The sequence below is a fragment of the Castor canadensis genome, chromosome 4, assembly GCF_047511655.1.
Source record: "Castor canadensis chromosome 4, mCasCan1.hap1v2, whole genome shotgun sequence".
Lineage (NCBI taxonomy): Eukaryota > Metazoa > Chordata > Mammalia > Rodentia > Castoridae > Castor > Castor canadensis.
In genome coordinates, this window is record NC_133389.1 from 41,061,513 (window position 1) to 41,079,455 (window position 17,943).

The 17,943-nt window shown below is 34.1% G+C and overlaps 1 protein-coding gene across 10 annotated transcripts in view; it reads left to right on the forward strand.

Annotated features, from left to right (window-relative positions):
• Positions 1-17,943, forward strand: part of Nol4 (nucleolar protein 4) — a 319,732-nt gene that overhangs the window by 244,284 nt on the left and 57,505 nt on the right. For all 10 annotated transcript variants that reach the window (XM_074070050.1, XM_074070041.1, XM_074070042.1 and 7 more), the window contains one exon: positions 904-1,017. In XM_074070050.1, the coding sequence (XP_073926151.1) occupies positions 904-1,017 (114 nt within the window). The remainder of the gene's footprint in view (positions 1-903; positions 1,018-17,943) is intronic.

The following is a 17,943-nucleotide window of genomic DNA, read 5'->3' on the forward strand; positions in this document are numbered from 1 at the left end:
TTCATATTATTTCTTATCTTTCCTTTGCTTATCTTAATTCAAAATGTTCTGTATCATTAGGTACTTCATCTTTTAGTTAGATGATTTTTCAAGTCATTATGGGAAAAAGGAATAGAAAACTTTTCTATGATTATCACAAATGATCTGGAGAGTTGGATACAATTTGTAGCTAATTAGCTTAGTTAGATGATTAATTAATTCTTTGTGGTCTATATAAAAGATGGTTTTCCAACATGTAACTATTAAATTATTAACATTAACTTATATTTTATGAATAAAACAAAACAGATTTGCACATACAGGCAAATAGTCTTCTATCTAAGGCATCATACTTTTGGTATATGGAAGTCATTCTAGGACTGACTGACATTTTAAACCAAAACAAGAACTTGTTAAAGTGTTTCAATCCTATCAATTGTGTCACCATTGGAACTCTAAATATCCATAATATTCATATTAAGATTATTTGACATGGTCTGAGTGCCTGTTAGTTTTTTCAATTATGTTATAGCCCTGTCATTTGTTTTTGTTTTGTTTGTTGTACATTGTCATGTTATTAATACAGAAACCTAGAGGGCATGTTTTATGTGTAAAATTCAGTCAGCAATTTTACCTCTGCCTTTTCAAATTCCAATTTAATGTCTCTATCTAAATACTTGTGACAATGAATATAGAGGATGAGTGATGGATCTGTATAGTGACTATAGCTTTAACCAACCTCTAACTAGCTTTCATTTTTCATCTTTATAATTTCCATTTCCTCTTTCTATTGAAATAAAGTCCATTGAAATAAATGGATGCTCCTGCACACAGATGGTCCTCTGAACTCTTCTGAGAATAGCAGTGGTCTGTTCATGATACTGTTAATAATTTTTCATATTCTCTCTCTCTCTTTTTTTTTAGTCTCGACCTATTCCTTCCCACCTTACTTCAGCAGTTGCAGAGAGTATCTTGGCTTCCGCCTGTGAGAGTGAGAGCAGAAATGCTGCCAAGAGGATGCGTCTGGATAAACAACAGGTACTGAGGAGTCTTGGAGTCTGGTGTTCCCCAGCTACAGCAGACACGGTTAACTGCTGTAGAAGAGCACAAACTCTTGAATGGATCTAAAATATACAGAGATAAAGTCTTTGTGTTATGAATTTGAACTTGAAAAATGCATGTTCATGTGACCAGTGGAGATCAAACACAAAATTGTCCTATGGTGAAAATGGGCACTAAAGAAACTGAATAATTCTGTTTAGTATCCAATTTGAAAGCTAATTATTTTTTAAGAGGCTCTGACTGATCATTTACTATAGTTTGGTAAACTTACTTTATCATTTATGATAGTGACCTGATCTTGTGCATTTTAAATGAAAATGAGCCTTTCTCTAATTTCCTTTGGTCCATGTTCAAGTGTCAGTAGATTATGCTTTTAGTGTTTAAAGTGAAAAATAACTTTGAGAGATTAGAAAGCCATAAATGGGGATCTAATTTAATAAAAATCCATGGTCTGGATTTACTTCTCTTATTAATTAATCATTTTACGTACTCATTACTTGTCTCTTTTCTAAGGGTATTTGTGTAGTATGGACATATGTGATTTGTGGGCATTGCTCATTTGTGTTTCACTCAGTAATTTTAATTAGTGTCTTTTTGTTTTCGCTTCTAATCTCTGGGAGAGTGTTTTCTTCTGTTCCTATCTTCCTTTACAGATTATACATAATAAGGAATCAAATTATAGTATATTATATTAAATGTTATACATAAAAGCTCGCTTATTTTGGATTTTTGGTTATTTTTCAACAAAGAAACTGTATGTTTCATATTTATCATTGTGGTTGAGATGAGTAGAGACTAAGTTAAATTAGTCCATTTTTTTTTTGTTTTTCCTATGAATTAGTGGGTTTCCAGTAAAAAAAGAAAAATTAATCCATTTCAGGCTTAGAATATTTAAAAATGTTTCAGAATGATATGTTTATTATTATTTAAATGTTGTGTACTCAAATTTTCAATACTTTAGTTGTAGAGAAAAACATAATACTAGCCTTGGACAAAATGCATGTGAAAATGCCAATTTTCAATGTGTTTATCACATTACCAGAATTGATTAACATATGCATGTCATCGGTTCAGACTTTTATCATTATTATAACCATAAGATTTATTTTACTTAAAATGAGTTACAGCACTAAATACAAGACCGTGTAGCCCAGTGGTTAAGATTGCGCATTCTGGAGGTAAATGTGCCTTCTTTTGATTCTCCTCCCTACTACTACTAATTGTGTGGCTTTTATGCCAATTCCATGGGCTTTAGTTTCATCATAAAAAAGACAGTGATAATAATAGTATTGGTCCTCATTAGATCCTTAAATGACAGACTCATGTTAACTACTTTACATTTTGACTGGGTTATAAATTCACCCTAAAAGATTTTAATGTCTACCTTTTTTTGTCATTGCATTAGTAGCAATAAAAATAGAAGGAAACATTGATGGTACTATGTCTAATATAGGAGTTTTAAAGTCAGACTAAGTTCACTTGAGAAAAGATCTTAAATCTGAAATAGTAGAATTCTAGGGTTGAAAGTGGTATTGTCTAGCTATATAGATCCCTTTGTCTGCACTGCGAAATACCTGTACAGAGTATCAATCATATATAGAGTTGATTGAAATGTGACTGATTAATGCCATCTATTTATAATATCACTCTATGATTTCCCCCCAAAGCTAGTTACCCACTGGTATTTGGTACAGTCAATTAATTACTATTAACCTAGTTTGTAAAATGGATGAGACGAATGCCTAATTCATAAAATTATTGCAAGGATTTAGTAAGTCTATGCATATGAAAGTATGGCATGTTTACCACCTTACATATTGGTAAAGTTATATTCACCAATTGGTTAATACCTCAAGTAATAGGAAAATCCTACCTGCAACACTAAAAATCTACACACACTTGTCCTGATGTCAGAGCTATCACTGTTTCAAGGATCTTTCAATTGAGCTCAAATTTGCTTCTTAGAGCTTCTATAGATTGAAGAAAAATTGCCAGCAATAATGGGAAGGATTTCCTATTATTGCCCCTCACACTGGGATGGGTGGGGTCCGGTGGTCTCATCTTGGCTCTACTATTCATGTTTGCTGTTTCCTCTTTCTTTGTGTCCTCAAACATAGTGGCTGTTTACTGTAAAGTTCATTACCTGGCAAGCAGGGATGTCAATATCACCTCCATGTAAAAATATTCTTTCCAGGCCCTAAAACAGTTCAGAAGACATGGGATTTATAGAGGAAAAGGAATAAATTATTTTTAATTACATTCTATCGTGTATGGGAAACCCACTAGGCACTTCACAGCGGTTTCTGTTTGTTATTGTCAACAACCCCATGCAAGGAGGTAGTATTGTTCTCATTAGCATTTAAGAAAACTGAGACTCAGAGGGGTGCGATGATTTACATGGGCAAGTCAGCTGTACGTTTGTACTTGCTACAGCTGACACTGGGGCCTTTTTGTGATCCAGTAGTGCTTCTTACCGATTATGTTCTCCAAGGAAAAGTCCAGGGCCTGGTAGGAACTCTTAGGACTCATGACACTTTACCTCTGCTCACAGTTTCACCTTGTACTTTTCAACAGTGCTACAGAATAATTTGCTTTATTTGCAATGACTTTATACTGCACTCTAACTAGAAAACTCGGTTTTACTTGGATACCAGGTTTTAAAAGGTTACTAATTTTTAAAGGTGTTTCACTTCCTCTGTGAACACTAGTTTGTGTATAGTGAACACTAATTTAATGTTTATAAGTAATATTTCAGAAATATCTAAACTCTTTATTCTTACTACTATTTCTTCCTTTGGAATGCTACACAAAGACTTCTTCCATGCAATTCCGTTTTCCTCTGAAGAATGAAGTTGGGAGGAACCCTTGATAACTGGATCCACCCACACCTTTGCCCCATAGGCATAGCCAGTGTTCTTTGGGGTTTGACAATGTGTTCACGCTTTCTGTGCTTCCTCTCAACCCGACTCTTGGTTATTAGGATCTGCCAGTGGCTCAGAGATTCTTCTTAGCCCCTGACTTCCTGTAGGTACATAAAAGTTCAGAAACTGGGTGGTTAAAATCTGCTTTCTGTAAGCCACACATCTGACCCCTTGCTGCCAGTGCTTACCCACATGGAGAGCTGTAATTATGTATGTCCTTCAGAGTTTATGAAGCCTGATGAATTAATTGGATTTTATAAAGCTCTTTGAGCTATGAACATGAAAGGTGTTATGGATGTGTTAAATACTTTATTTCAAATGTCCATTTTGCACTAAAATCTAGAGGCAGCTTGTTATTATGCAGCCCCAGCCCTGAAGCAAACCAGTGGCAAGGACAGGCACCTACTGTTTCATCAGGAATCAAATTTCACAGAACTGAGCTTAATCTTTCATGCGTTTTAGAATATATTCAGCATTTCTTTTAACATAAGAATCTAGAATTTAAACATTATCTAAGAAATCCTTCCTTGCTTTGCCAATTTAGAAAAGATGAGCAAAGCAAGACTTCACTCTTATGGTCTTATGACATAGTTCAAATTTAGGGGAAGGTGTTTTTTCTGTATATTTATTATTTAGCTACTATTTCACTTTTTCCTTAAAAAGCAAAAATATCTCATTATTCTTGGTTATGGTTATTTAAAGAGTCAGAAGCATCAGATGAGAGCGATTGCAACCAGGTACTTCTCAGTTTATCTCCTATTGATGCATACGTATTGATGTACTTGATTAGTGATGTATAATTTATTCATAGGTTTGATGATTGATGAAGATAAAAAGTTTCTGAAGAGTATGAAGTTCCCTTGGTTTCTATCCCCCATTTTTTCCAGTTAAATTAGTTTGTAGTACTAGAAAGGGAATGTCATAAAACCAATAGCCAAGGGCTTTCCAGTAGCAGCCTAATAGACACTGCCCTTGGAGGACAAAGCAGTGAGTGCTGGGTGACCCTGTGTGCAGGGTGGACTATCATGTGACATCATTGACACTATTGAAAAGAACACATTGAGGGGGAATGGGGAGATGGTTTTTTGGTTACCTGTGATATAGTAAAAGGTGAGGGGGCAGAAATACAAAGCACTGAAAACTGACTCATTGCTAAGTTAAAAACATCACTGCTGGAAAACCTGCATGAACCCAGGCACCAGGACTCAAAAACAATGGATAAGCCCAATGGCTCACTGTCAAAGTGGTAAACTGTGATCTATATCTCTTCATTTATCCTTTATTCTGTTAGGGAACTAATGGGTGGGCCTATTATTAAAATAAATGTAACTGTAAGTACAAAAGCTAAAAATGTAGCCGTATACACATAGTACCAATTTTGATACAGTTTTTTATTTCATCAAGGACACATTTGAAAATTAGCAAAACAATGACCAAGACAAATTTTTGAGAAAAGCAGCTTTTCTTTCATATTTCTGTGGTTGTATGTCCTTTCACAAACATTTATAAACTTTAACAAATACCTAAGTGAAAGCAACATTTTTCAGTAACATTTTATTCAGAGATTTATCATTGTGGTAGTAGCTGGTATATGGCTTGAAACCTCTCTCTGTGGCCTGTCCCTGGCCCTATCCCCAACCGTACTCAGGGTTTCATTCTTCTCCTAGCATTTTCCTTTCTTATATGCAATAAGTTGGAGAAAAAAAAATCTGTATCTTTGAGTCTTTCAGTGTGTATCATCATGGCCCTTTCATCCACAGGACAAAAATATACTATATAAGAAAAACACATTTTGTAACATGTATAATTTTAAACTCTGTGGGACAGAATATGCATTGCAAGTGATCTCATTCAAATAAGCCTGATATCCTCATTAATAGCAATATTAATAACAACAATAGCAGAAATGTTTATGGATGCTATACTGTATGTTTTAGAAGCCTTATTATATAATTGCTGTGAATTTTATTAAAGTAGAGAAACTGAGGCTGAAAGCAGTTACATACAGTTCCCAAGGTCACAGTGTTGCTCAGGATACAGCTCCAGTATCTTCCTCTTTAAGTCGTACTACTGTTAAATTTTTAAATACCTTCTTCAATCAATTAGGTTTAGTTTTGATAATTTGCGAAATATATACATGAAGAAGAAATAAATTTTACTGGTTATTCTGCTACTTGGTTTTATAGCACAGTTTCTTCTCATATTTTTCCCTAGGCAAACATTTTCAAGAGTATTATGTTCTTTCTTTCCATTTTACTTAATTTGTGAGTAACTTCTCTTTCACTACAAATCTTATAAAGATTATTTTTAAAAGCCTCTTAATACTATATCATGTGCTTTTCATAAATTATTAAGTACTGATTCTACTTTTTGCATCACAATTTGCGTGTGAAAAGGATGCCTTACCTATTATTTTAAAGATTATTTCTGAGTTACTGGGTCAAAGAACATGAAGGGTTTTTTTACATCTTAATAAACATAATGCCTTTAAATCCACCCTATTCTTGTGAAAATAAGGATATTAGCTTGTTTTATCAATATATACCTACTACAAGCTTGTTTGAACTCACAGAAGTCTTGGATTCTGAGCCAGTAGTTCCTCATCCTATCAAACACAATGTATTTGTATAATAATGACCTTGAGATGCCCCACCTTTAAATCCAATTTGCAATTTATATTTAACATGAATTATCTATGTTCACAATTAAAGTATATATGTCCTAATATTAATACAAATAATATATTGAAAGAAAGTAATATATGAGAAGATAGCATGCACTTTAATATTGAAGTATAGGTATAGTTGGTTACTAGAAGATCTAATGAAGTCAAGATGCTTATGCCCATACACTCAATCCATCAGAATGAGTAGCAATCTACTCACGGATACATGCGTGTGTGACAAACTTTCTCAATGGAGAGAAACTGTTGGTGAATTTCCAAATGAAACATTGTACAAAACTCCCTTGATTTACATGGTAGAGACATTCCTGAAATAATTCATCACATATGTGAAAACAGGCACAGAAACTTTGTTTAGACCTAAAATACAGCTAAATTTTGGCTTGGATAATACAAAAGAGGTTTTTTACATACAAAGGTATCTAGCTGGAAGTTTTAATATTAATGTGGGGACAGGAACAAAATTTAGTCACATAAGACTGCCTGAAACATGTCAACCTGACTCAGCCTTTACCTGTTTAATGCAAGTAGCACTTGCAATGTAGTTCCCAAATGTCCCCAGGGACTGGTAACACTGCCTTGGAGAAGCACTGCTACAGACAGATTCACCTAGGATTGAATGTCAAAATGAGAATCATAAATTCTCAGATCTATTCCTTGACAGTGAAGATTTCCAGCTCAGTTATTTCCTATTTTAAAGAGAATGGGCTTGAAGCTCAAAATCCTCAGATTTTCAGTAGGTTTTGCACTAATCGTTGCAAATAAATTTTCCTTCCACTCCCTTCTTTCTTCTTTTGCCTTTCTTTTTTAGTTTGTCAGAGCCTAGAAGAAAAACAATATATGGTAAAAGACAAAAATCACTAAATGAGGTTTTTGGCTAACATTATTATTTTTTGCAAGGAGGAGGTCGTTAAGCATGAATGATCATATTGATTATGCTCCTAATTAAGAAGCCAATATGATTTCTAATTCCAGTCTTATTCTTATAGCACAATTCTATTTTATAACTATCACTCACTGTTCAACTATTTTAAGTATTGCTTAATATGCAATATGAATTTTTTAATTTGGAAGTCTCCTTAAGTTAAATTTCCATGTTGGATACTTATAATAGGAATTCCATGAAATCCAACAATTTTTTACAAATGAAGTGCCACAAAAGAATCAGGCCCAATAAACTGCAAAAATGTATGTTTTCATTACCCATAAATATACTATTTGCACATACGATATTAGAGGAGGTACACTTCACATTTTTTGATGAATTTGTACTGAACTATCTCTGTATTCATATCATCTCTAAATGGCCTGGCAGTGTTTATTCAAGCATCATCTTCCAAAAGAACACAGGTGGTTTTCTTATATGTAAAGAAGCAAACACCATTGACTATCTAAGTATGACCTTAAATTCATGAATACAAAGTGGTGGACAAATTAGCAAACCAATCCAGAAAGACTTGACTGCAAGCATTGTCACTACTGAAAGCTTATCGTCTTATTTTATTAAACCATAACAGACTCTGGAAATGGTTACAAATCACATTTTTTAATAATAAAACTATGCAGATAATATTTACTCTATTATACTTTTGTAAACATATAAAAATTTTATACACATAAAAACTAAGGAAAAGTAATGCTTATACCCCATCAAAAATATCAATCATAGGCAACTTTAATGCATATTTACCATTTTGATTTTAAAACTTGTGTTAACTGTGCACATTACATAATATTTGAGAAACATGGTCAAATAGTTTTATTGCAATTTTGTTCCAGCTCTAAACAGAATATTTGACCAAAATTCTGTTGGTATTTTGTGAGCAAACTAAATGGTTTATGAATTTGTATTCTTTCAGCATTAGCATAATAATATGGTTAGACTTCAAATGTGAATTCCAATTTGTGCTTGTGAAAGATAACTTTGTAATGGCACAATTTTTTAACTTTCGTTTTTTTCTATGATTTTTGAACTGCTCTGTTTCATTAAATATTTCATTATCTATATCAGTAATGAATACAACTAATAGAAAATTACTTCTAAATAAGACCTAAAGTGGTTTGTTTATTTGGCAAACACATAGCAAGCAGTCATTATGTGACAGACATTTTCTCAATACAGATGCTGTAGAGTGAATAAGGAGGGAGATGGCTTACTAAGTTACTAAGTGCCAGATTCACTTTGTTTAACTCAGTGCTTTGCAATATTATAGTTTTTAATTCTGGCAATATCACAAGTGAGCAGGATTTTTTTTAGTTTAACTTAGTTCTATCTTATTAACATATAGTAATTATACAAAACAAGGGGTTTCATTGTAACATTTCCATACATGTATATAATGTACTTTGATCATAGTCACTGCTTCTTCTTCTCCCTCTCCACCCTTCCCACTTTCCCTATCCCTGTTATTTTTATTCTCACTTTATAAATGTATAAGGCATAGTATCTTTCCTCAATAAATTCCCATTCTATTAAGGAGAAGAGAAGTTATCAGGCTACATAAGGTTTTAGAGCCATGGTCCGTCCAATTTCTGTGAGAGCGAGGTAAGAGCCCTGTGAAGTCTACCTGGCACTCAGATGGGCTTCCGAGAGGAGGTGCTATTTGAATTGTCCCTTGAGAAATGAAGGCAACTGCAACAGGCAAGAAAGCTAAGGGACACAAAGCAGCATTGCCAAAGACAAAGGGCTATTGAGTTTCAAAATCAACAGTCTCCTGAGAGGTGAATAGGATTCCTGATAAGAAATTAAAGGAGAATGAGTTGGATGTCGAGGTTGAACTAGATTGTGCAGAGGCCTTGTGTGTTCTGTGAAGTCATGTAAACTTTAAGCATCTGCCAGAGGGGAGTGGTGTGGTAGAGTGGAATGCCAAATTTATAGGAAGCTTCAGAAACCAGTGGTTAAAGAAAGCCTGAGTGAGAATATAGGAAAGGTGAGATCCTGACAGAGTAGGGAGTTGCTTTCTTTCTACCTGTCATTTCAGCTTTCTTATTTAAATATATTGCTGCCTAAGGTTGAGCATATACCTAAAAGTAATTATGAAGATTAAGTGCTAGAAAATAATTATATAGTTACAGGGTGTTTCTATGCTGAACACGAGTGATTTGAGAATGTCTATTTCTGCATATCACAACATAGCTCATCTAATTAGGAATCAAAGATTAATATATTCCAATAGTTGTAGTCCATATACCTACATACAAAATTATAGGGTTTTTTTTTCTGTCTTAAAGATATCTTATGATAGCTCAGAAAACAGACCTTACAGTCTTTTTAACCAAAGAATTTTATCTCTTTTTCAACAGAATAGAGCAAGGTTACTTCTATTTGAGGTTTTTCTTCAGTGTGCACATTTTTCGAGGATAATGGTATATCAATGTGTCTAACTGGTGTTGTAGTCATACCATTTTGTGTGAGGCACAAATACCGTGAGGTACATGTCAAGCAAATCACTTCCTTTTTTTGTGGGTGAGAAATCTAAATCTGAGAACATGACTCCTTTTGTGTGGCCTCTCAGGTTTCTTTGGGAAAATGGAAACCACAATTTCTGCTTCATTTATCCTGTTACTCATCCTATTTTACTATTCGAATTTCTGGCTCAATTGAGAAATCTGCCATGTTTGCACAGGAAATGATTTCTCTTTAATTTTAGGTATTTCTTTGGTTTTTAATGTTATTAATCTCAAGGGGATAAATGGCAGGGTATGAGTAGGTGGTTTGAATTCAGGCAGAGAAATTCAACGTAATATATTGATACACTTTTGGTGCCAAAGTCAGAGAAACATATGGTTTACAGAATTCTCATGGACGCAGCATCTTTGTTAGTATTAAAAATTTGTTAATATGTTGTTATTTTTAAAAACAGTTATTTTTAGACTTAACTGATAAGTGAAAAAGCTGACATACTTGGTTTATGTCACATCTATTCATTTTCATAATTTAATTCTTGTAATTTGTTCATTCCTTGCTTATCCTTTCCCTTTAATCTGTCCACTTTAAAAGCCATTAGTTACTGTGAAGCAGCAATATCATTTGTATTTGGGAAACCAATCCAGAGTCACATATTTACTATGAAGCTAGATAATATAATAACTTGACAAATTGGGTGATGCTTGCTAAGAAAGAGATTTATGATGTTTGTCATGACTCATGTGGGAGATACAATGAGACCATTGACTTTGGGGAACCATAGTAGTCACCTCAGTTCCACTGCACTTTAGGAAATGAGTGTTTCTGCATAGCTGGGTACTTCTAAGCAACTAAAGATTAACCTTGATCAAAAATTATTCTGCTTTATTTTTAGTGGAAATCTTTCTAAAATATAATCAATGTATCTTTATTTAATGAGAAAATTCTATTGATCATAAATCTTAACAGTGGACTTGGTAACTGATTCTACTAATGAAGGCACAGTGCTGGCCTAGAGTGTCTAGCTGTTGCTGAAGAGGAATGGAACAGGTGACCCTGAGAAGTCTATTCTAGAGAAAAATCCCTGTTTGAGTCGATGTGCTTTCTTATAGCTCACCTGTGTCTCCTAATGGTGAAGGAAGTCTCACTGGTACTTACTGATTAACTTTGCTTAAATGATTATTTCATTATAAATGTCTTAATTTCCACCTTCATGAAGAAGGTGCATGTTCATTGTGTCCCCACTGTTCTTTGCCTTGACGGTGTTCTTGAAAAAACTGTTTTGGCTTCAAAAATTCAGTGAGTACTATATGTCTACAGGACTCCTATGTTTTGTTCTGGTTCACACTCAATGAGATAAAAGGATGACTATTCACTGTTTTAGGAGTTTATGCAAAACTATTTTCTAAGAACCATTACCTGCACCTTCATAAAGAAATAAATGATGCTTGTGTGGAATAAAAATCATGTCACATTTATTTCTAAGTTCTTTTTAATTGTTTTGCCTTGAACACAGCAGCATCAAATAGCATTTTTGATGGTACAGTTTTATTGAAATCCCAGGAAGATTCCTATATTAGGGTCAAATCACTTTTCCAGTAACATTTTGTGTTCTTACTATAGATTTTCTTGGCTTTATTATTTAAGAAAACATAGCAGCACATTCTGCCAGCAGGGAGCTCTCAGCACATGGCAGGGTCAGTCACTCTTTCATCTCTGAATTTTATGGTTTGCCTCGTGTTCCAAATTCTTTATGAAAATCTAACTGGCACTTAATAGAAATTATGGTTCTGACTTCTGGATAGAAGCCAGAAAAACAGAGTGTGAAAAAAGGTTATAGCTGAACTATAAACTTAAATACTGGAATAGCTCAATTTGAGTAAAAAGTTTATTTGAATCCTGAAGACATTAGTATTAAAAAAAACCCTAAGCAATTGAAGTATATGAAGCTTTTTACTTTACTAATGTATTTCTTTCAGGTTATTTGTCTTTGCTACATGATGTAGCAGAGAGGAAGAGATTGTCTTCAATCTCTTCTGAAAAGGTAATCTGAAAAGGTAGAGGGAAAAGTTCGCCTTTGACTTAAGCTTTTAGAAAACAAATATATTTTAGAGTCAGAAGTAGTGAGATGTTTTAAATGAATTTGTAAGTATGTTCACAAAGCTACTGTTCTTAAGAATTGCTAATACATATCTTTTCAAAACAAGAGTCTCTTTTACCAAATTAAAGTATAAAATTATTTATTACAAAATATATTTGACACATAAAGAAGATGTTAGAGGATCACTTAAGGCAATAAATTTATTTTCTGCTTAGCATGCCAAAGACTCTTTGCTTGAGCCCCAGAAAAATACACACACACTATTAATAATAATAATAAATTTATTTTATAAAAGAAATAGGTCTAAAGATGTTGATTATAAGATTAGGTTTTCCTTCCTTCCTTCCTTCCTTCCTTGCTTCCTTCCTTCCTTCTTCCTGCCCTCCCTCCCTTCCTTCTTCCCTCTTTTTCTCCCTTCCTCTCTCCCTCCCTTTCTCTTCTTACAGTGAGTTTTCCATATGTTACTAGAAACAGAATCTCCCTTTAAAAGGAAGAAAAAAGATCAATACAGTGCAAAAATGCAGCTCTTTTTGATTCCAGGGTAATGTTCTGAATAATGAAAATCAGAATGCTTCATAAATTTCAACTCTTAATGTCATCATGCATTCATAGTATGCAAGAATTTGAATATTACTTTGGATGCAGAATTCAGAAGGTCACATTAGTTTAATTCAATTGCACTTTTCTGTCATTAATTATTGCCTATGAAGCAAGTTTGAGAAGTCCAATGAAGCTGTCAAGTATATGTAAAAAATTTTCTTTTCATAGATTTTAATTCTCCATATAGAATTCTACATTTGACTTAGTTTTTTTAAAATAAAACTCTTTCTATAGTTCTTTGTTAATTTAATTTCTTGAACTACCATTTATTGGTAACTCATATTCTAGTAACGAAATCTATTGAAGTTATTTCAACTACCTAGATCTAGGTTTAAATTCTAAATTCATCACCAGTTATCAAAGCCTCATGCATCATCTTGAATATATTTGGGGAACAAGTTGGGACATGTAAGAGCAGCATGTCATGTATAATTATACCTATAATTGTGTTATTTTGTAGCTTAAATTTCCATTCCCATTTATTTTCTCATTTAGGCTTTTCACACACTCAGTAAAATAGATGTTATTAGTATTATCATTAGTTACAACTAAGCATGGTACAAATAGGAAATGTGGCTCCTCCTTGATGTGCCTGTTTTCTTTGTACATAAATGAAAAAGGTGTTATGCATGGAGCATCAGCATATACTTGCCCAACTGTTCTCTGCCTCACTCCGACTCCTGGGCTTATTTGTGGATCCATCTCAAGGACACCTGCACCTCCTGATCAAATCTTGGTTTGCAAAGCCGAGTGAGTCCCTTTCTTAATTCTCTACTTAGCAACAGGTCTCAGCACAACATATTTAAGTTCTTGATTATGTACCCAACTAATGTGCAATGATCTCCACTTAATTTTTTTAAGAAAATTATTTGATTCTACAATTTTTTATCTCTCCTGGGGTTTATGATCAGTTTTGACTTTTTATCACTCCCAAGTCCCTGAAATACCCAGCTATGTACAAGAATATGTATCCATATGAATAAGTGTCTATTATAAACATCCATAAGGCTTGATGTAGAATGGCAAAAAATTAAGTCTTGGGAAAAAAAGAGCGTTTCAATGAGATGCCCACCAATAAGGATGTCTGAGTCTGAGAATGATAACATATGACCAGTTAGAGAGGTAGTCATTGTGATCAATACTGCAATTTAAAATGCAGTGTAACAGCCTAGTAAACATGATTTTAACACTAAATAGGGAAAAATCACAAATATAAAATGATAGGAGACAAGGGTATAGGCTGCTGAGCAGACAAAATATGACTTTACACTTAGTTCTTTGGTCACTGTTGCTTTTCACTAATCTGTGAGAAAAGGAAGACAGCTATTAGGTTTCTGACCAAGTAATTATACCACAGTGCAGATGCAGGGAGCTGACCTGACATTTGCCCCTGGATAGTTGTCATAGCAGCAGGCTGAATAGAGCAGCTTGATACAAGTGCTACTGTAGGCTTCAGAGAAAGTTCTGCATTAAATGCAGCAATTAGAACCTTAATATACAAGAATGTATATCATTCCTCACTGGTGGCCATCTTTCTCTTTTATTCAGTTCTCATCTAGCTTTTAAATACTCATTTCATGAGATCATGATAAAAGGCAATGATGATTATGTGTCTTTGAGCAACTAGTAGCATGTCCACCATAAATAGACACTGTGTACATAGCGTATTGTTCCCAGGGGAGAATATACTTTAAACAGTGTTGCTTAGGAAAGAAAGGTTTTGATAATGTAAACTGGGTGTAGCTTTTTAAAAATTATACATTTGTCTATATTCAACAATGTTTTCTTATTTACTCTTTATTCATAGATATATGCAAGTACTGCTGTATCTATGTACTGGACACAAAAGATATCAATTTAAAGTTATGTATAGCAAGATTTACATGTACACAAATGTATTATGTACACATAAAGGAAAGGGTATTGTCAACAAGTTAAGGCTTTGGGATCATTACTGGGGTAGTGATTTGAGTTTTAAAAATATTACTTCTATTTGAGTAGACTAAATTTTGTATTAATATGGAATTATCATGTCATAACTGAAGCCTATATGTTTTTCCATGTCCATCTTCCCTGTGTCTATGTCTCTCTTCTAAGGACAACAGTCACTTTGAACCAGAGCCCATCTAATATAAGATGAATTGTAATCTAGCTACTGTTAACCAGATTATATCTGTGAAGACTCTATTTCCAAATAAGGTCATTTTCCAGGTATAGGAGATTAGGAGTTCAGTATATTTTCCATAATAGTACACCCTCTATTCTTCCCCCAAATTCATGTTTTTCCCACTTGGAAAATATATTCACTCATTCTGATATCCCCAAGTGTGTTAACTCATTCCAACATAAAATCTTATCTGTTTTCATATTTTATTGACATAATATTTGAACATAGTTTCAGGACACAGTGTAATAATTGGATACATGCACATGATGTATTATGATCACATTTTTATCTCCTCAAACATCTGGAAAATCCATACTCTACTTTTATAGTTATTTTGAAATATAGCATAAACTGTTGTAGACTACATTTATCCTACTAAAGCAAAAGAAGGTAAATTTCATCTTTAAATCATCCAAAACCAAGGTAGGTGAGACTTTGTTTGTAGTCCATCCTTGGGGAAAATTCCTCTCCATCTATGGTCCATGAAACCTAGAAACAAGTTATCTACTTCCAAACTACAACAGTAGGATGGGCAGGCATAGAAGACAGACATTCCCATTCTAAAAGAGACAAACACTTCCCAAATTTACACTTGGGTTTACACTTCCAAGTCAAGTACAAAACCCAGCAGGGAATTTTGATTCAATTTCAAGGCCTGAAAATAATCATCTGTGACTTCATGCTTTGTCTTCTTGCCCTACCTGAGCTGCAGCTCTACATGCTTGACACACCTGGGCAGTGGCCTTGCCCTGCCAGCCCAAGGATGTCTGGTTTACCAGCCTCAACTCTGGTGCCCGAGCTCTTCCCTCAGAATCATTCTTCAGTCTCCTATGAATGTCAAAATGATCCACACCATTGGATGTGAGGGTTCATCACACATCCTCCTGGATTAACCTCATCTTTACTCCTAGCATCTGCTGAGGTAGTTCATTGAATCCATAAGTCACATACTTAACCTCATTAGCATGCAGTTCTCTAGCCACATCCTATTTCCAGAGCACACTCTGGGAAAATTTCCAAATCAAGTGCCGGTTCCTTGTGTTGGCTAATTCATCCATAACATGGGCCAACTCCAATTTTTACATTCTGCTTTTTGAGGAATATGTGTATGGTTTTATGCACATGAGTTATATCTAATAAGAATTTTCCAGCAGAGGTATCAAGGGCATAGGACTTAAAGTATAACTGTGCATGCAAAATATGTAACTACCTGAAGGTCTTTTTAAGAGGAAAATAGTTATAGATTATCTCAAAGTTTTATTTACTTGAAGATTAACAGTAAGACCAATTTATTTCCTTATTAATTATTTAAATTCATGAGTTTTATCATCAGGAGACTGGTATAGATATCTTTGTCTCTTTCAGACATAGAGTAGATAAACTCCTATACAAAACAAAATTTCTATTAAAATATAAAGAAATGTTAGTCATCTGAAATCAATAATAAATATGGAGAATAAAAACATTGAAAGTAGAATTAACAAAACATATAAATATCAGCCCTAGTGACTATTGATACAAGCTTTGTTCTCTCATGAACATAGCAAATATGTATATCCTTATTATGTTGTGATTATAAAATAGGTAAAATGTACTTTACACACAATCTTGATTTTTTAAATGCTTAATTTTTGTTTGATTTAATATATTAATTTTTTTCCTAAATATTTTGCTTAGTTGTAGTTGCAGTAACTACTAAATATAAAATAGAAATATTAAATGGATTATAATGGCTGTTTCTACTTTACAGACAAACCAGATATAGAACCTAGTGATTCATACATACATGCCCTGTACATATCCCCTAATTAGAGGCAAGTAATTACACTACTAATAAATGTTTCTTAATGATGAGGACCAAAGCATTCACTAATGAGCTGCTTCTTGAAAAGTACTGTCCATCTAGTAGCTACAAAGTGCCGCATAGCATTAAATGCATATCTTCTGTTCTAAAATCAAACCAAAATTAACCAATACATCTTTTGTTCATTTACTTTATTCTTCCTTGAATGCAAAAGCATAGTAGAACATCAGGCAGCAAAGGATTCATTGAGAAGGTGGCTCTGGAGACAGAGTTTCTGAAAAATTATCTGAATCTTAGCATGAAAGCAAGCCCTTTAGCAGCTGGGATTCACCCCTGTCTAGGGCAGGAGGTTAAATATCAGGACTGCTTGGCTTCAGATTCTGTCAGTCAGTCCTTGCCTGAGCTCCCCACTGACATGTCAGGATCACTTGCTCTTAGAACTTCAGGTAGGGGCTGGCAGGGTGGCTCAATAGGTAAAGCGCCAACATGCCTAGCAAGTATGACCAAAGGTGAGGCCCTGAGATTAACCTCCAATACTGAAAAAAGAAGAACTTCAGATAGGAAGGAAAGGCTGTGGGTGTATCTGCTTATGAAGCACAGATGAGAAACCCAGGACTGTGCTTGGCCACAGGGTCCAACCTAAAGGTGAATTTCATTCAGTAGGACTCACAAATATTCCCAGGAATAATTCAGTTCACCTTTGCATTGTAACCAATAACCTGTTTCAAAACATCCAGAAAAACACTGCTCCAGTATTCCGGGAAGAAAATGTATAAAAATAAAAATGAAACATTCATTTCTCAATACATTGCACCTGTATGTATTAAAAATACATAGGAAAGGCAACCAATGGGTGGCAGACTATGGAAATGTTTTACTGGTCTGAACATTGCTATAAAACCTTTTTATCTGAACACTATTAAATGGGCCTGAGCTCTTGAATTTAACACTGTCCTATTGTCCATAACCAGACCTCTATGCTTGCCTGGTTCCTACAGGCAGTGGAATGTGCCTGGATTTTTGATTCACCTAGTATTTGCTAAGTCTTTTATCACCCAAATGTTAATGACAATATTTTTGCTTTCAAAATTAAAGCTTTGCTTATCCTTTGAAAAGCATTAGGATGAGAAACAAGATGGACTTCAGAAGTTTTATTCATTTCAACTTAAGGGAATATAGAAATACTGCCCCGTTTGCACCTTCCTACGAAATAGATAATT